Below are 20,548 nucleotides of genomic sequence, written 5' to 3'. Positions count from 1 at the left end.
AACACAACGAAACTAATTTGAGGTAACTAAAAAAATGATAGAAAAGAAATTTGAAATTATCAGTGTATGTTTAATTTAAATAATGTTAATAATAATTTAAAATAATAGCATGTTATATCTTAAAAAATACTAATGATAAATTTTAAAATGATGTTAAATTTAAATATTAAATAATGCTAGATTTAAAACAAATACATTAAAAACAAGGATCAAATAAATTAAAAAAAACACTAATAAGGACTAAATTTGAACTAAAACAGAAGTAAAAAGGTAAAATAAAAAAATAAAACAAAATATGGGTCAAGAATGGGTTAAAAAAAATTAAAGAGCAACAAATAGAATAAAAACAAAAAGGACTAAAGCGCAACGCGCGAATAACATGAGGGACCAAAAGGGGAATATTCCCAACACCTCAAAACGCAGCGCTGCAAATGGACTAAAATGAAATCAGCAAGAAATTATGCAGTCCAATTTGAAGAATCAAAAGAAACCAACTTAAAACAAAGTGCAAAGGTGGAGGACCTAGCGCGCAAATATCCCACCAAAGTGAAAACACGCGGATCCTCCCCGGGTCGGGTCACCGCGCGGGTCTCCACCTTATACGGCGTCGTTTCAACGCCTATGAATCCTTGTTAAAACAGCGCCGTATCATTGCACTATTTAAACCAAATTTCTGTTTAAAAAAAACATTTGCATCAAAAAAATAAAAAAAATAAAAAGCTTATGCTCTCTGCTAGGGTTTTAACCCTAGCTTTCGCGCCGCTCGGAGGCTTCGCCAAATCTCCGCCGCGATTACACCGTCAACGGTGGTCGGAGCTGCACCCCTAGGGGCTTTTTAGCTCCTCCTCGCGCGGATCCGAAGGCGTTACCAGGTAAACCTTCTCCTTTCTCTTTTATTTTATCGCGTATATCTATAAAACTAAAAATAAAATAGATCAAGAAAATAAAAATTCGAGATTCACCTTCAACCAAAAACTGGTATTTGATTTCTTTTTTCTTTTTTCTATTCAGTATTCGTAAAAAAATACAAAGGCTTTCTCTCTGATTTTATAGCCGAATATGCGAAATAAAAATAAAAATAAAAAATACAAAAATTTTCTCTTTGTTGTGTTGTTTGCTTGTGTTTGTTGTAGGTACTGGTGTACGGAGGCCAGTTGGGCGTGCGTGGCGTGGAGGCTCTGCGTGTGCGGAAGGCAGGGGCGGCGCATGGATCTGCTAGGGTTTTGCTTCTTTTTTTTGGTGTTGGGCCGCGTTATGATTGGGCTAGGGTTTAGGTTAGTGGGCTAGGCAAATTTGGGCTGATGTATTTGGGTTGGGTTTTAGACGTAAATGGACATTAATTGGACTTATTATTTTGGTTTTATTTCAAATTTGTTTCTTATTTGATTTGGGCCCCGGGCAATAATTGGGTATTACAATAAGAATAGTCACTTAATAGTCAAGTAACAAAAAATATCATTATAATAGGCTTGAATTTAATAGCATTAACAACTGAAGTTGCATTTTTTAATTTGAAAAATAAAGATTTTAAATTTTTTTAGATAAAAGTAAAGGACTGAATTTTAAAAGTATAAAGGTACAAGGACTTGGAGCAAATTTAAACATTTTCTTTAACCAAATAACCCTATGGGATAACTAGACCCATGACAAAAAGCGCAGCAAAAAACCCAACACCTCCCGACCTTTATCTCTTCCTCCAAATGGCCAACATCTTTGCAATTAATCGCTGCTCTTCCTCAGTTTATCAACGCTTTATAGTTCAATTCAATAGCACACAGCGGTTCAGTTCGTTATCGTCACACGTATCCAAATCCAGATTCATAAAGTTGAACAATCTCAGAAGGAATTGCTCACTTTCATCAGATGCTGCTGCTCCATTCATCGTAGCAGACGATGAAAAATACGGCAACAAACAAGTCATCAGTATCACTCCTCGCCTTTACGATTATATCCTCGCCAATGCTCGCGAGCCTCCGGTACTAAAAAACATCCCACCTTTTTCTTTTTCATTTTAGAAAAATCCATTTTGCCATAATTTTTCATGTTTACTGTGTTTAGGTTCTCCGGCAATTACGCGAAGAAACCGCTAATATGCGCGGCAGCCAAATGCAGGTACTAAATTGTACAATTTGATACCTGAACTTTGATTGACATTAGACTAAAGTTGATATATATAATTTTGAGACTTATCCTTCCATTTTCCTTTTTCTTGTTCACTCAAAAAATGTGGAATTTTTTTCTTTTTTACAATTTTTAAAGGTGTCTCCTGATCAAGCACAGTTACTAGCGATGTTAGTACAGATTCTTGGGGCTGCAAGATGTATTGAACTTGGTGTTTACACTGTAAGTCTATGCATTAGTTCCTCTTGAAATCTGCCTATGAACTAAAAGCTTAGCTAACTTTTGGAAACTTGGATTTCAAATTTTGGATTTGGATATAAAAAATAGTGTAAATTAAGTGATAAAACATCTACAAAATGTTACTTTTTAATTATATGTTAAATTTGTGGGTTTGTTATATGCTTGTTTAGTAGTGAATTTGAAATTATTAAAGCTTTTATGAACTTGACAAATTCAGGATTTTATACTTTTAGAATACATTTTATATTGGAACCTAACTAATTTATTCATAATTATTTCTTAAATCCATGGATTTTTGAATCCTTGTTTAGGACTGAATTTGAAATTCTTAAAAGTATTTATGAATTTGACAAACTCAGGATTTTATAAATTTCTAATATATTTTGTATTGAAACCAATTAATTTATTCATATTGTATGCAGCTCATTCTTACAAATTAAATAGCAAATGAAATCCAATTCCAAATTTTCAAATTCATATTTCGAAAGATAGCATTAAAGTATTTGGAAGTTGGAACTTTTCCAAAGGAATTTTTTAAGTTTGGTAAAGTGAATTCGTATTGTCTTTTTTCTTTAGGGGTACTCATCATTGGCTATTGCATTGGCTTTACCAGAATCAGGCTGTTTAGTTGCCTGTGAAAGGGATGCCAAATCCCTTGAGGTTGCAAAAAGGTACTATGAACTAGCCGGTGTTTCGCACAAGGTAAACTACTTATACATGTAATACAAATCTCTTTCCAGTTCATAGCTTACGTTGTCGTGTTTCCTGCTAATGCAATAAAATGCCTTAAATGTTTGCAGTAATCGTGCTTTACGATGGTATCTTTTATGGAACTAAGTTGTTTGTTGGTGTTAGGTAAGTGTGAAACATGGACTAGCTGCAGATGTCTTGAAATCTATGATTTCTAATGGTGAGACATGCAGGTGAGTTATGATGGCATTTATTTCTCTTAATCTGGATTTTCTTTGCAGCAACCAAATATTATATGCTTATCCTTTTGCATGCATTGCATTTTTTTTGATATAGTGCATCACGTGAACTGTTACTTTAACCCACACATTTCATCTTTAAAGCAGCTATGATTTTGCATTTGTTGATGCCGAGAAGAGGATGAATCAAAAATATTTTGAACTGCTACTGCAGCTGGTAATAATACCAAACTAGAATATCGAACTTCTGAGCATTTTGTTAAAAGCTTTCTCGAACTTCTCTGCTTGGACAAGTTAGGTTATAGTTTGTCCTTTTTACAGGTTCGGGTTGGGGGAGTGATCGTGATTGATAATGTCCTTTGGCATGGCAAAGTTGCTGACCCATTGGTAAACTGTTTGCCTATGATTTATAAAAATCTGACCATCGAGATGAAGTTTTATATCTTCATCTAATCTTTTCTTATATAACAGGTAAATGATGCAAAGACTGTCAGCATTCGGAATTTCAATAGAAACCTAATGGCAGATGATCGAGTAAGCATCAGTTTGGTAAGTATTTGCATTACTAGTCACTTTTTACCTAATTCTCTATAAAAATATCCGGTTCTTCCATAACAATGTGCCTATCGGAACATTAGGTACCTATTGGAGATGGAATGACAATATGCCGAAAACGATGATCTAATCTGAGCTCATACTACTTTCTTGACAAAGCATGGTTTCCCAGCTGATATCTCCACTCTGGTATTCTCTGAAAATTCACCCATATCTTTAAATTGGCACTTTTAAATGACAGGCAAGAAGCAAGTCAATCAGGCCCTTAAACCGACGCAACCATCGGTGACATCCTTCAAAGTTGATTCAGACACGGAAAATATCGGCCTCGATATACGCTTTGTTAGATGAACTCTGCTCCCTTTTTAAAACAGGGTAGGGGCTGGGGATCATCCTGATGTACATTTACTTGTTTTGTATCATAGCAACAACTAACAAGAGAGCTATAAATTAGTTTACTTTTTTTTTAGTAAAAACATGTATACATTTAGTAATGGAATAAAATGATATTTTGCTTCCTAAGGTCGTTTGTTGGAGATAGGAGTGTAATCGAGCTGAGCAAGCTTCTACTAGAGATAAAATTGAACTTACTCAAACTTGAACTCAATTAAGCTTGAGCTCAAGTTGAAGCTTGATAATTTAGCTTATAGTTAATAATACTAGTTAAATTATGATATTAGTCCTTGTACTTTACAAAAGTTGTGGATTTGATTTTTGTACTTTAATTTGACTAAATTTAGTCTTTGTATTTTTTATATTTTGAAATTTAGTCCTGATCCTAATAGTAGCAGCTAAATTTATTCGATTAAATTCAGTTATTATATTCTACTATGCGAACAATTGTAAATTGTCGTTAATCCATTAATTGAATTTTTACTGAGTATATAAAACAACAAGTTGGCATGACATTATACATGATAATATGTTTGTCTAATCAAATTTTGGAAATAGCTAAACTTACCGAATGAATTTAACAACCATGTTTAGTGTGGATTAAAATTTTATAGTTTGAAAAGTACAGAGACTAAAATTACCCAAATTAAAGAACAAGGATTAATGGTTGATTTTGGCCAATAATATTATTACAATAAGTAATTTAACAATACTAATATTTAAAATATACCAACTTCACTAAGACTCACCAATTATTCAACCCGAATATTACTAAGATCAAGTTCAACCCAATCAATAACTCAAACTTAGTTCAATAATTACCAAATCGAATTTGAATTTTTTATTCAAATACCAATTGTCTCAATTACACTCTAATTACAATGTATCAATCCACAAATAAATATTTGTCTGAAATTGCTCGACTAATAATGTTTATATTCTATGTAAAAAGTAATGAACTTAAATGAGTTCAAAAAATGTCCACAAAATTGATAACCTGAGAGAGTGGCACAAAAATATTTGTACATGCAACTTGAAAAGCAAAAAGAATTTTACTTCCTACACATTAAACTGATATTACAGAATGTGTCAAGAGACATTATTGAGAACTTGATTATTTGGCCTAAATGTTTTTCATCAAATCTTTGATACATTGCAGCTCAGAGATCTTCATTGCCTTGGCCTTGCTCGTTAACTCGGTTTTCATCAACTATGCCATCTTCTGGACCTCCGTAATTAACCCACGGTAGCAGCGATTCGAACAAAACGGCCAATGGATTGCGATTAGCAACATCACGTAGCGCTGGAGCCCGACCACCAGCAGGAGGATTGGCAACATGACCGCCAAGATGAGCGGGGTCCCTCATGTCAACCATAAAGTTCTGAAGATTATCGGGGGGAAGAGTTTGAACCGTGTCGGAGAAGTCCTGAACCAACAAATGACCGTACCTGACCGCAAGGTGAAAAGATTGTCAAACAAATTCCCGACTTATTCAATAAGACAAGGAAATATAAAATATAAACAGAGCAACAACATGAGTTAATCTCGACACTTACTCGTTTTTGTTGGATGGGAATGCTTCTTTTCTCACACACGTCCAATCTTTAGCATCGTTTTTATTATGCTCCAGTGTTTGAATAACATGGGAAGCACCATCTCGAAGTAACTTTTGTAGATCGGGAAGTCTCCATATGAGATAATTTTGTTCTACGTAGATATTAATCAGATGATCCACGGATGGAATCCCAATTTGATCTGAATGGAAATAGGAATTTTTGAGAATATTTGTCCATGCTTGATCTTTTAAAGGGACCTTCGCTACTAGTTTCGTAAGGACAGGAGGATGAAGCATCAAAGCTTGATTCATAAGATCAGCTGAAGAAGCCTTTGCGGTGTCTGCATCGGAGGATTCTTCTTGCTCGAGGTAAAACCGGCAAACAGCGAGGGAGTATGAAAAACTTGGCAACAGCCATAAAGAGGTATCGGTTCTATAGTCTTCAGAGAACTGTTCTAACCATGCATACTCCCCTGCCCTCAATGCAAAGTAGTCAAGGCAAAACATAGCTCCCATCGGGTCGTCTGAATCGAGTGCGAGCAACAATTTACAAACTTCTAAAGCAGATCGATGACAGCCTCGTCTATCCATGTTTTTCATGTGAGTGAAAAGTGCTTTGAATAACGGCTTGTTCGAGTCATGACTGAACTTCAATTGGCAATTACCTTGCAAAGGAGTGAACATAGGATGCCAAGCACATTCCATGGCGTACAAACACTTTGCAATAGCATCTGCAGACATCTGATGCTCACCCACGAATTTAAAATAATCGGCCATGGTTATAAGCGAATCTAAATGATAAGGATGATACATCAAAACACTTGCTACACCGTTTAGGTCATGAATAGCTTGAGCAGCTTCAAATGCTCTCTGAGCTTGATCATAGGAAGACGAGTGTGTAAACCTAAAAATAAGAAAACAGTTTAGGACAGGGTACAACCAATAAACCCAAAAATTCTTTATACATCTACACTTCTGTAAATGTTGCAAAAGCATCGCACGTAATCTCAGGAAAGCTATCTATCAAGCATACACCTGAAGTAAGTGAACAAATACAAAAACAGGAGCACCGGGCAAGGTAATCAACAGTTAAGCAAAGATACGGCAGTACCAGAGACATGAAAATATCATTACCTGAAGTAATGGTACCCATCTTTAGTTTCTAGAAACTCCATTGACAGAGATCCATCCCATCGAGGCCAATGGTCCGATGGAGATATCAAAACGGTCTTCCTAATATGATGATTTCCCCGTCTTCCACCACGTACCTGTCTCGAACTGCTGCTTTGGTTGCTTTTCTCAAACGACTTAACCACCTTAGAACCAAATATTCTCCGCAGCTCATTCTCGACATTCAGATACTTAGGATCCACGTGCAACACAGATGGTTTAGACTGCTTAAAGTTTTCGAATCCGGGTTGTTTATTAAGACCCGACTGTTGACTAGAAGATTCAATATCCAAAGCTAAAGCTTCTAAATTCACATCCAAGGGTGTTTCACGTTTACCCGTACTCAAATAACCCTCTTTTCCTTTCTTTTGTTTCTTTTTCTTCGATTTGTTATTAGATGTGGAAGCCGAATTAAGAGCATTTTTCACTGATCGTGGCTGTTCTTGTTTTTGGGTTGAGGTCTCATCAGCATAAACCTGCAGCCGAAACCGATCGTAAGCTAATCGAAACTCATCCATTTCCCAATACTAAACCCTAAAAGCACATAACTTGATCAATACAATCGAACAACACATGAAAAATTAAGGTTTTCCAAGCAAAAACAAAGAACCCTTTTTTTTATTCTAACATTTCTAAACAACATTGAAGTCACAAAATTTCAGTTTGGTCCTTGACATATTATTATTATTATTATTATTATTATTATGGAAAACAGATAATCCAGGTTCAAATGCGATGAATGATGTAATCCTAAAAAAGAACAATACTTTCAAAAGGGTGGGTTTAGGGGCTGAACCTGGTCGGCGTTATCTTCATCGGCGTCATCACCTTCGTTGAGGAGGTCGAAAGGGTTCTTAGAAGAACCAGCGCCGGAATCTGGGGACACCGATTCGTCGTCGTTTAGAAGCTCGTCTTGCTCATCTTCCTCGATTACGTGCTGTTTCTTTTGTTCTTGTTCTTTCAGGACTTTCTTCAGTAACCTAGCCGACATGGGTTTTTTGTTTTTTTGTTTGCCTTTTTCAGGCGCGGCGGGGAAATTGCAGAGATTTTGGGTTTTCGGATTCACCCTCCTCTCTGTAAATTCGACACCAACCCGGTTCTATTAAAGGTGAGAGCTTGAGGGTGGTGGTAATGACCCGACCCGATTTGCTGGCTGTATTTTAGTTTGGGCTTCTGGTGAGCCCAATTATTGTTCTAAATCCTTTACGGGCAAATTACAAAATTGGTCAATTATGTTTGTATAAATTTATGTTTCAGTCACTAAATTTAAAAAATTTACTATATGATCACTAATGTTATCGGTTTATTATGTTATTGTCACTAAACCATTAAATCCCATTAGGAGTGTAATGGCAAGCTAATGTAGCACGTGAACTTCACTGAACTTCAAAAGTACCAAGGACTAGATGAAAATTTTTTCCTAAACTAAAAACCTTATGGGTGAAGTTAATGGGATATGTTAGCTTATCGTTACACTTTTAACGGGAATTAATGATTCAATGACCATAACATAATAAATCGGTAACGTTAGTGGTCATAGAATAATTTTTAAAAACTCGATAACCAAAATGTAAATTTATGTAAATATAAATGACTTATTTTGTACTTTTACCCCTTCTTTATAGAAAACTCTCACAATTTTGTAAAAATAGGTTGGGTTTGGCTTACTTCAATTCAAGTTTCATAGGTCTTAAACATAGGTGAACTTTGGGCTTGTAGCCTTTACTATAATCAGAATTTAGATTTAGTTTTTATATTTTTTATCTCTTATTTTTATTTTTATTTTATTGTTTATGTTTGAGTTTTATGACTACTAAAAGCAGAGGGGCACGGATAGTCTTGCTTGCCCTTCTCCCAAAATGGAAAGTACACTATATAGTTCCTTTAATTTTTAGGAAATTATAAGTTAATTAATGTAATAGTAGAATTGCACTTTGCTCCTTCCAAAAAAATTTTACTCATTCCTGGCCCCTCAAAACAAAATTTTGCTTCACTCTTGATGTTTGCTTCTCCCAATAATGTCATCTTTAAGGTTCGAACCTATATTCTCTCGTTGAGAGTATAGAATTTGACATAATTTAATCTTTCTACTTGTATATTTCCATTATTTACTTAAAATAGTTCATATTATTAATGATTCTACTTAAAAAATTGATGTTGGTTTTCCTTAAAAGCACTCATTGTAACACCCCTAACCCATATTCGTCACCGGAACAGGGTTTAAAAGTATTACTGGAGTTTACAAATCATATTCAGATATTTTATATTATTTCACAATCGTATCAGAAATTAATTATAATTTAACCATATCGTTCCTTCTATGGGCCCTCAAGGCCCAAATTATACGTTAGAAACGAGTCGAGGCTGAATCGGGAACTCAAAGAATTTTTCACAAAATTTCAAAAATTTTCCTAGGTTCAGGGGTCACACGCCCATGTCCCTAACTCGTGTAACCCTCTGACTTGCTACTTAATTAAGTGCAGGGGTTACACGGTCAAGTCACACGCCCGTGTGCCAGGTCGTGTGAAAAAAACTGAGCATTCTGTTTTGAATTTTTAAGATGTAGGGGACACAGGCCAGAACACACGCCCATGTGCTAGGCCGTGTGTCATACACGGCTGAGACACACGCCCGTGTAGACAAAATAAGGTCATTTTCAAGTCTTATTTCTCACCCATTTCACCTTTTACCTACATAAAGACTTAAACATGTTCACCAACCAATTCAAGACTTTTAAATCAAGCCAAAACTAAGTCTTATGCATGACAAGTCATCTCAAGTATTCATGTATTTAATCTTATCTAATTAACCAATTTCACATATCCAACACATTAAAGCCATATTTATAAATATACATACATTTCAAAATATACCAAGTTCAAGCCATTTCAATGGCTAATTACAACCAACATTTAGGTGCCAACAATGACCAAAATAGCCTATACATGCCATTACACCAAAGTCAAATTAATATTTATACCAAAAGGGAGCGGTTGATAGTGTGATGTAGCTCCCACCAGCTTCCAACTTTTGCGAGCCTCCGAGTACTATAAAACAGTGAAAATGAAACAGGGTAAGCACTTAGTGCTTAGTAAGCTCGTATAACGGGAAATAAGCTTACCATTTATTTGTACATTAAGTAAACACTCACATACATTCCAATAACTTAGCCAGAGCCTAAGCACACAATCTCAACAAATATATTAGTTATTCATCTCATGTAAATAACAATAACAAAGATGAGCTCATCAAATACCAAGTTCCATGCATTTCATGTATTTTTCAGATATTGATTTCATTTTGATTTTCACTTGTCTTCATGTCAGAATTTCACCCGTGGAATCATTTGAAATCTCGATGGATACGAGGGTAGTACACATAAAGTGTACAAATAAAAAATCCATCAATTTATGTTCGGGAGTACTCATTAGAGCACTTAAACAGAAAGCTCTATCTCAAGCACTATAACAGGAAGCTCATTGAGCCATGTAACGGGAAGCTTATCCGGGCTTAATAACGAGAAGCTAACAAAGAGTCTATATCGGGTAGCTCTGAAGAGAACTTAACGGGAAGCTCTGGAGAGCACTTTAGCAGAGAGCACCGGATAGCCATATAACGAGAAGTTCAAGCAAGCACTAACGGGAAGCTTCGAAGAGCCTTTAACGAGAGGTTCACAAAGAACCTATAAACATAACGCTCATAAGAGCGTGGGTGTGTCTACAACATATGCAGAACACAACCGGTCGAGATGCTCCGAAGAACATTTAACGAGAAGCTCGCAAGAACACTATAACTAGAAGCTTGAGAGGGCTTGTAACGGGACGCTCTTTCGAGCTACGGTACGTCTGCAACATATGTAGGAACATTACCATTTCGAGAAACAGAACCCTGTATCCAATCGAGTTTCATTCATTTTATCAAAACTTATTCATTTATCAGGAATTGTCGGATATGAGGTAAAATATATACACATACATGACATTTATACAATTTACATATTCAATATTCAATTTAAGCATATAAATATACACAATTTAGTTACACGAACTTACCTCAACAATTATTCGTGAGTTGAAATATACTAATTCGATACTTTTTTTACCACGATCTAACTCTGTTTTTTATCTATCCAGATCTATACGAGTAAATTTAATTCAATTTAATACAATTCATATTCAATTCATCTCAATTTACACCTTAGGAAAAATTACTATTTTGCCCTATACTTTTACTTATTTACAATTTTGTCCCTAGGCTCGGAAAATGAAATTCATGCAACTTAACCCTTATTTCAAGCCTACCTAAATTTTATATGTAACTATAACAGCACATGTTTTCACTAAAATCAGAATTTTCCATGAATTTTGCATTTTCACAATTTAATCCCTAATTCATGATTTCATCCAAAATTCCTTAATAAAATACCTTTAAATATCCACCAAGATCTCAATTTCATCATCTAATAACTAAAATCATATGAATTCATCAGTGGTAACTTCTAAAACTTTCAACAAAATCTAAAAACTAATGAAATAGTAATTTGGACCTAATTGTAAAAGTCCCAAAACATAGAAATTTCAAGGAAAAAGCAAGAATTAAAATTACATGAAGCTAGAGTATGAAAAACCAGCTTAAACCCTCTTCAATGGTTGTTTTTCAGCTGAAAATGGTGATGATTTTCTCTAGAATTTTCAATTTCTCTTTTATTTTTTTAAGCTTATGCCGCCTCAGCCATTTCATGTGGTCTATTTGCCCTTTAAGTCCTCCTTTATTTACTATTTAGGCTATTTAATCACTTTAGCAAGTTTTGCACAATTTTCAATTTAGTCTTTTTTAATTAATTGACTACCGAAACGTTAAAATTTTCTAATGAAATATTATTACTACCTTAATGACACTCCGTAAATATTTTTATAAATATTTACGGCTAGATTTATAATATTGAGGTCTCGATACCTCATTTTTTAAACCAATTAATCTAATAAATCCTTATAAACACAAATTTACTAATTTAAAAATATTTTAAAAACCACATTTAGCTCGTAAATATTAAATAATAAAATTTACGAGCTCATTTGCCAGATTTAGTGGCCTCGAATCACTATTTCCGACATTACTGAAAATCGGGCTATTACACTCATTATCAGCATGATGAGTTGAAAGAAATGTTTTTCAAGAAAAAACTACTTGTGTACTTTAATCGAAATGATTAATATTTTAAACTATTTGGACAAATTAACGAAATTATAAAGTAAAGAAACAAAATTGTTAAATTAAACTATAATAACTAAATCTCAAATTTGAATATAGTAGAATTATCAAAATCATAATTTCTTTCTCTTATTTTTTTAAAGAACTAGAAGGGTTTACTTTTGAAAGTTGTTGAGTGTTGGACCCTCACACATTTAATGCTGTCCTCGACGAGGGATTTCGTCTCTTAGCTTTGTCTAGGGGTCGAATGCATGATGCGTGTAAAATACCGAAAGTTGAGTAAAAAGTTTAAGGTGTGTGAAACACTATCATTTTAGCTTTGTCAGCTTTTAAAATTGACATAATAATAAGAAACATTATACTCTATCTATAAATCCATTCCTTTCAATCACTCTAGAAGGGTAAATTAAAATGAATTATAAACAAAAAGAAAACGTTTTAACTAAAGGATGTGGGATGGATCTCTCCACCCCAGGAGTGGTGGGATTACAATATTATTTACTTCTCTGGCTGGCGTAGATTGCGGATATCTTTATGCAGGTTGACAGCCGGAGTTGGGGACCGGAAACGAGGTTTCGAATAGTATTATTTTACAAAGCCCAGTGGCAGTGTGGATTCCGATTTCCATGTGAGTTTCATAATTAAAAGCTCGCCTTTTACAGGCTACTGCACCCATCATTACATGCACTTCAAGCACCGTAAACCAAATCCATTATTATGTATTTTATTAATTAGATTAAAAAAAAAAGGAGTTTGCATACTTTTGAGTCAAAGGTAAACTGATCAATTTATTAGGATTGCCTAAAGTTAGTTTTTAAAAAAATTAAAGGACTAATTATTAACCTAATCCCTTTTACTTTACGAAAACCCCCAAAGTAATTACTTCAATTTGTAATTTGATCTTTGTATAGGGTGAAAGTTTGAGTCACTTAATTATTTAAAATTTTTTATTTAAGTCATTGGATTGTCGGGGTTCTTTTCTTAAAAGAAGAAAGTTCGACTAGTAAGCTCTAAACAATGATTCAATGATTTGTACAATAGATTAGTACCTATCAACGAGTAGAAGAACATATTTTAGATTCAAGTCAATTTAATAATCAATGTTAGAGATTGGAAAAAGTTGTTTGAATTTTGGTTCTCAAATTCATGACATTTAAAACAGTTTTATGAAAAAAAACTGAACTGTGGAAAAGAAGAAGGAAAGCTTTCAATTGATGCATGCGATGTGAATAAAAAAAGCAAATACAACAACGATTTTAATAGTATAGTAACTTCAATGAAAACATTCAAATTGTTTAGTGACCATTTTATTACTTTTTAAAGTTGAATAACCAAAACATAAATTTACTAATAGTTTAGTGATTTTGAGTATAATTTACCCAAATAAACAATGATCGAGACCAACCCAAAAATGGCCTTTTCAACAAAGAATAGGCGAAAAATCATAATTATAAACCAGCATCGATCATGGACATAATGTGGCGGCCATGGGAGCCCATTCGCCACCTTCCATACACACACACACGGAAAAGGTCTTCATCATCAGTTCATCACCAATCTTTGCTCTCATCATCATTTCAACTTAGCTTTAGCTTTGTCCCACAAAAAACCAAAAGAAACTAAACTCAATTCTACACCTTCTGCTATAAAATTCAGCCCTCGTTTGCTCCACACTGACCATAACACCCCAAAATCCCAAAAACCCAAAGCTAAAAACAATGTCTAGAAGCAATTTCAACAACGCCGTCGTATCATTTCTTGCTCCTCTCCCTTCAATTCTCTTCTACCTTTATTTCGTCAACCATTTACAGACCAACAATGGCGGCGCTTCTCTTTCTCCTCTTTGGTCATGGTGCTTTCATCACCCTTTGCTCTTAGCTAATGTCTTATTTTTCTTCAATGTCAATGTTCTTTTCTGGGTCATCGGTCACATCCAATCTAGCAACTGGGTCAGTGAACTTTTTCAATTACTAGTTTCTTGTTTTATTATTATTATTATTTAAATTTCCATATTTGTGATGGGTTTTTCTTTTGTTGGTTTTTCAGATGATTGATTTGTATTGGACGGTGATACCGGTGATGTTAGTTTATTATTATGCAACACACCCATTGGCTCAATTTGATTTATGGAGATCGAAGGTTGTGATAATGTTGACATGGGTTTGGAGTATCAGGTTGACTCATAACTATTTTAGACGTGAAAATTGGCAATGGGGTGCTAGAGAAGATTGGAGGTTTACTGATATGCGTCGACAGTATGGTCGCCATTGGTGGTGGATTTCATTCTTTGCTGTCTACTTTTCTCAACAGGTGAATTTTTCATTTCTTTTTTGTTGCTTTTATCAATTTTAGTGCTTAAAAATGGTTTTTTTTAATAATATAATATGAGCAAATGAAAGATTTGGAATTTGTAGTTTTGTTGAAGGTTTGGTTTACTTTGCAACAAGTAAATTGTTAGAACTTAGAAATACACGTGTATTTCATAAATATTTCTAAAATACAAGATTTTTCAATTTATTTTACTATTTTAAATAAAAATATTTATTTTTATATCATACAAAAGTTAACGAGTGCAGAATTTTAAAATTTAAAAAGTAGAGTGACTAAATTCCTAGAAATAAAAGTACATGGACTACATTCCAAATTTTAGAAAAGTACAAGGACCTATGACATATTTTAACCAAAATTTATCGTTCACTCTTTGCCTTTTGTGTTGTTCTTCTTGTTCATGTTCTTTCTTGTAATGGAAGTGGTTATTGAATCCTGAAAGATATGCCATGGGCGAATTGTCCTTAATAAATAGTGATTCTTGTTTTCTTGTATTTTTCTTCCCTTGTATTAAGCTTATTTATCAACATATGCAACTATAAAAATGGTGATTAGAGAACTTGAACTTAGGTTATTTATTAAATTGTGCAGATATTTTTGATTGGGATATGTCTTCCGCTCTATGTGGTACACTCAGTTGATAAGCCCTTGAATATGTGGGACTTTGTTGCTGCTAGCGTTTGTTTGTGTGGCATTGTTATAGCCTACTTTGCAGATACACAGCTCCATGATTTTGTGACCACAAATAGCAAGCTAAAACAACTCGGAAAGCCTATGGTCCCTAATCTCGACCGAGGCTTGTGGCGATACTCGCGTCATCCGAACTATTTCGGCGAGCAATTGTGGTGGTGGGGACTGGTTGTATTCGCTTGGAACTTGGGACATGGATGGACCTTTGTTGGAGCTTTGATTAATAGCATGTGCTTAGCTTACGTTACCGTGCTCGTCGAGCGGCAGATGTTGAAACAAGAGTACCGAGCTGAAGCATACAGGTTATATCAAAAGACAACCTCAGGATGTGTACCTTGGTTCAAATCTTCTGTTATAGCAGTAAAAGATAAGGATACTTGATCTAAATTTTTTGTTTCCTTGCCATGTTTTTTGTCATGTTGGTGGATTCTATACTATTTATGTCCCGTCTTTGATGTGGTGAGCACTTGTGATGTATTCTGCTATGTCTCTATTTGAGCTCAAAATGGTTGTTGTCTTTGGTAATCAAAGAGATATCACTGTATGAAATCATGTAAATTCTTTGTTTGTTTATTTGCAATAGAATTTTTTTTCTTCATTTTTCTTGATTTTCACATATGTTTTGTAATACGTAGAATCTGCGAAATTAAAGTATCATTTATGTTTGTTTTATGATTTATAAAGATTATATTTTTAAAGTTCCGTGACTATGTGTTCAAATAATATTGTTTTCAGGTTTAAACTTAAGTTGTTATTTCCAAAATTGAAGTAGTTGGAACTGAGAGAAAAGGTACCTAAAATATCAAAGAAGAAGCAGCATGGTATCTGCAAAAGGAAAAGAAAAATAAATCATATAATAAATCCTCTAACCAGTATATCAAACATAATGAGGAAGAAGTAAGGGTGGTTACTTTATATTCAAAATTATAAACTACACCTAAGGTGATTAATCAATTAATAAAATTAATTAAGTTTTGGTCATTTAATTTAAAAATTATAAAATGGTTATTGAATTATTCGAGAGTTTTCATTTAAGTCATTGATTTTTTTTTTTAAAGTCTAGCAAGCGAGCTCAAGTGACGATTCGACGATTAGTACGGTAGATCCTATTTCAAAATAGGATTTTAGAAATAGAGATAGGGATAGGATTTTTTTTAGAAATAAGGAATAAAGAAATCATGGATAAATCCAAGCGACTCTTTCTTAAATCCAAGCGATCTTTTTGTAGGCGTTTGCCCTTGATCCAATTGGGGGATCGAATTGATTATAGAAACATGAGTTTAATTAGTCGATTTATTAGTGAACAAGGAAAAATATTAGGCGAGTAAATAGATTGACCTTAAAACAACAACGAATAATTACTATTACGATAAAACAAGCTCGTATTTTATCTTCGTACCCATCGACAAATAAAAGAAGATACCTTATGTCCAAGTTAATCTAACGGTTAGAATTGAAGATTGTAGAAAAATGCTGTTTAAATTTTAGCTTATAGATTTGTGACATTCCAAGTTATTTCATGAAAAAATTGAATCATAGAGAAGAAACAAAATGAGAGCTCTCTATTGGAATAGACAATGCGAACATAAAATATCACGCAATAATGATTTTAACAATTTAGGGACTAAAATGAAAATTTTTGATTAATTTAATGACTATTTTATAAATTTTTAAAATTAAATGACTAAAACGTAAATTTATTAATAATTTAGTGATCTTTAAGTATAATTTACTAAAATCTCGGAGCAATTGTTGCATTCGTGTTGGTTAATGGCCATGGGAATCGCCTTTTTCTTCCAGCCGGAGGCAAATCTAGGGGGCTGGCAGGGGTCCCAACCCCCCCCTAAAATGGAAAATTGTTATTTAGACCTTTTAATTTTTTTTAAAATTTTAAATTATTAAAGGTAAAATTACACTTTGTCCCCCCCTAAAATTATAAAAATTCAATTTAATCCTTTAAAAATGATAAAGATATAGACTATAAAAAAAATTAAAATTTCATTCGGTCCCCCCTAAAAAATTGTTCTGGCTTCACCCCTGCTTCCAGCTATTTTTTTCTTCTTTATTTTAACGTCACTATATTATTTTTTAAGTGTACATGTTGAGTGGTTGTAAATTTGTTCAAGAGAAATCTTTAAATATTGTTCTTTGAGAGTAGACATACTCTTTAATGAGTCAATTTTATTTTTGATCAAAGTATTGTCTTTTGACTTTACGAAGAGTGTGAGTGCTTGAGGAAGATGGTTCAATGGAATAGAGCTCCTCTCCTGAATAGACTAGTATAGTATGGTTGCTCAATGCTAAAGTTTAAGCCCTATGAAGTGCAAATGCTCACATTTCTTTAGTAGTTGATTATGTGTCACGCACGATCTATCATAACAAGGTACTCCTATAATGTTGAATTCATCATCTTAGGCACTCAAACTCTTCACAAAATCGAAAACCAAAATTTCGATAAAATATAATAACGACTTGTCGAAAGATACACCAACACTTTAAAACCTTTTTTGCAAAACTGTTTACCTCCTCTCAATAATATATATATATATATATATATATATATATATATTATCATCAAAAGTGATGTAAAAAAAAAAAAAAAACAAGCATAGAATTCAATGAATGGGACATGTTTTTTCCTCCAATTAATCATCGTAGAATTTTGACATTGGAAGACATGATGTCAAATATTGAAGCTCACGGATTCACAATCTCGTGAGAGGCTAGAGCTTGTCCTGTGATAGGTTATGATTTTGTCTGATTGGCACTTGGCTGTGGTGATTTCATAGTAAACTCCATTAGGTATATGCTGGATCCAAGGGACAAAACGACAGTGATGCAGATCTTTAATTGTTTTTACATAAAAATAATACATTAAGATGTTCACTTTGTCCTTTATTTATTTATGGTATAATATAATTTTTTATCCACCAACTTGGAATTAGATTCACTTTAGTACCTATATTTTTTTATCCACTTTGATACTTGAACTTAGCAATTTGATTCATTTCAGTCCCTAAATTTGAAAAAATATAAAAAATTTAATGATGTGACACATTTCAAATGATGATGTGATAGAATCTTATAGTGTCACATGTAGTGTTTTAATCATCGAACTTGTGGTTGAATCAGTCAAACCATTGGTTCTCGATTCAATCGATTTGATTTGTTCAACTATTAGACCAACAATAATTAAATAAATCATAATAAATCATAAAAATTTAAAAATGAATTTTTAATAAACCGGTTCAACTATTGGTTTTTGTCTCAGTTTTCGATATTTATTGGTTTCAAGCAATTTCTAATTCAATCGGTTCAACTCCTTTGTTTGGACTAGTATACTAGTCGACTCTTGGTCCAATTGCTCCAACTGACCAATCCACGCATGTTCTAAAAATATTGGTCATATCATCAAATCTTGACGGAATCCAAGTTTAGAGACCAAAATAAATTTAGTTGCCAAGTTCAAGTATCAAAGTGAATTAAAAAAATGTACATGTGCCAAAGTGGATTTAATTGCCAAGTTCAGAGACAAAAAATTATATCGTCCTTTTATTTATATACAAAAATCTACACAGTCATCTTTAAAAGGTAACATTTAGAGTTTGTTTGGACAACAAGAGTAATTGAATGAAGTAATTACACTCTCTTGTAATTACAAAAAATTGTAATTTCTTATACGTGTTTGGTTGACAAAGTCTAATTACATCGTAGTTTCTTATGTCATGTTTGACAAGATAAATTGTAATTATGTAGTTACATATTTTATATTTTTAAAAATATATTATAAAAATATTAGTGTGATAAAAATAATTTTGTAACAAAAATAATATAAGTTTTTGTTATAACTTTATAAAATACACAAATTATTTTTATAATATAATTTTTAGGATTATAATATAAGAAATTTTGTCATAACAATCCCAAACACTCATAGGTGTCCATACTTATAATATAATTTTCATAACTTATATAAAAATAATTTTTTAAAATTAGATTTGGGTGTAATTATCTTCGTAATTACTCTAATTCTCACCCACCCTTAAGAATTGGAAAATGTAATTGAGGTGCTCCGATTACACCTAATCCTATGAAACCCACCAATTACAATGGTTTCCCAAACATGCTATCAAGGGCAAAGCCAAAAAAATTTTTTAGGTGAGGCCAAAGTATAATTTTACTTTTACTAATTTAAAATTTTAAAAATTTTAAAGGGTCTAAATAGAAAATTTTCCATTTTAGGGGGGTCGAGGCCCCTGCCAACCCCCCTTAAATTTTCTATTGCGTAATTTATAAACAATTACATCCAAATCTAATTACTAGATAACTTTCTAAATACAATCTTAACAAATTCGAGTTTAACATATAATTATGACTTAAAATGCATATAAATAAAATTATATCAAAGTTTACACTATGCAAAACCTACTAAATAGTATCGAACCTGAAAAACAACTTATAAATGATGCTAATGAATTTGGGCTATGATTTTATTTGCTATTAATTTTTATACATTTTGCAAAAGAGTACATTATTTTACCAACAATTTCTATGATTATTGGCTAGTCCATTTACTTTTAATTTCTATTTAACAATTGAAATTTAATAATTAATATCCTCAAAATATTTCTATTAAATTGAATTATATGGTTTTTAAATGAAAAATTTTCATACTTGAAATTCAATTACTAACATCATCAAAGTAAATAAAAATTTTGAATCCCAGTTCTAAGTAAAAAAAGAAAATTACCACCATGTCAAAGAAAGATAATGAAAGTTGACATTTTTTTTTTTTGCTTCTACAGCTTTTAAATAATTTTAAATTAGACAAGTGAACAAATTTTATTATTTTAAAGCTGTTATTGTTGAGGAGAGGTCAACTCTTTCAAGAGATGGTTGCAAAGTATCATTTGTTGGGAGTCGACAAACTCCTCAACAAGTCTATATTGGCTCTGGTGAAGGTTTTGTCTCTCGAATCTGTTAAGGGTTTGAGTGACTAAAAAGGTAACTTGAAGAAGTGACGGGTTTACAGAATGATGAATCATCGAGTGCTTGATAAGGCAGACCATGCGTGTTGCACATGATTTTCCATTAAGGAAATCTCATATTTGTACTTGATGAGTTTTGAACCATGCTCTATGGCATATACAACATTGTTGCGCAATCAAACACTTGACATGACACTTCTATCTTGTGAATTCGTCGCCTCTTCATGCACTCAACCTCTTGGAAAAGCCGGGAGACAATATTGACTTGTTGAGAAATCTATCAACTCTAAGTAGATGACATATTGTAAACTTCTTCCAATAGAGTCGACCTTCCTTCAATAGTCATGAAATCAATTGAGCCAACTTT

The 20,548-nt window shown here is 33.1% G+C and overlaps 3 protein-coding genes across 3 annotated transcripts; 2 read left to right on the top strand and 1 right to left on the bottom strand.

Moving 5' to 3' along the window:
• Window positions 1-1,634: 1,634 nt before the first annotated feature.
• On the top strand, window positions 1,635-4,367 carry LOC105763993 (probable caffeoyl-CoA O-methyltransferase At4g26220). Its single transcript, XM_012582416.2, has 9 exons — window positions 1,635-1,976; window positions 2,059-2,112; window positions 2,260-2,343; window positions 2,938-3,063; window positions 3,217-3,284; window positions 3,438-3,507; window positions 3,612-3,677; window positions 3,762-3,839; window positions 3,929-4,367. The coding sequence occupies exons 1-9, from the start codon at window positions 1,644-1,646 to the stop codon at window positions 3,968-3,970; spliced, it is 921 nt and encodes a 306-aa protein (XP_012437870.1). The 5' UTR covers window positions 1,635-1,643; the 3' UTR covers window positions 3,971-4,367.
• Window positions 4,368-5,203: 836 nt separating this feature from the next.
• On the bottom strand, window positions 5,204-8,055 carry LOC105763991 (uncharacterized). The gene is made up of 4 exons (XM_012582412.2): window positions 7,761-8,055; window positions 6,929-7,440; window positions 5,796-6,698; window positions 5,204-5,687 (listed from the first exon to the last, which is right to left on the bottom strand). Exons 1-4 carry the CDS (start codon window positions 7,953-7,955, stop codon window positions 5,399-5,401), a joined length of 1,899 nt encoding a protein of 632 aa, XP_012437866.1. The 5' UTR covers window positions 7,956-8,055; the 3' UTR covers window positions 5,204-5,398.
• Window positions 8,056-13,636: 5,581 nt separating this feature from the next.
• On the top strand, window positions 13,637-15,791 carry LOC105763989 (uncharacterized protein C594.04c). Its single transcript, XM_012582411.2, has 3 exons — window positions 13,637-14,124; window positions 14,222-14,485; window positions 15,095-15,791. Exons 1-3 carry the CDS (start codon window positions 13,894-13,896, stop codon window positions 15,572-15,574), a joined length of 975 nt encoding a protein of 324 aa, XP_012437865.1. The 5' UTR covers window positions 13,637-13,893; the 3' UTR covers window positions 15,575-15,791.
• Window positions 15,792-20,548: the final 4,757 nt, after the last annotated feature.

The sequence above is a fragment of the Gossypium raimondii genome, chromosome 12, assembly GCF_025698545.1.
Source record: "Gossypium raimondii isolate GPD5lz chromosome 12, ASM2569854v1, whole genome shotgun sequence".
Lineage (NCBI taxonomy): Eukaryota > Viridiplantae > Streptophyta > Magnoliopsida > Malvales > Malvaceae > Gossypium > Gossypium raimondii.
This window is presented reverse-complemented; position numbering and strand designations above follow the sequence as displayed.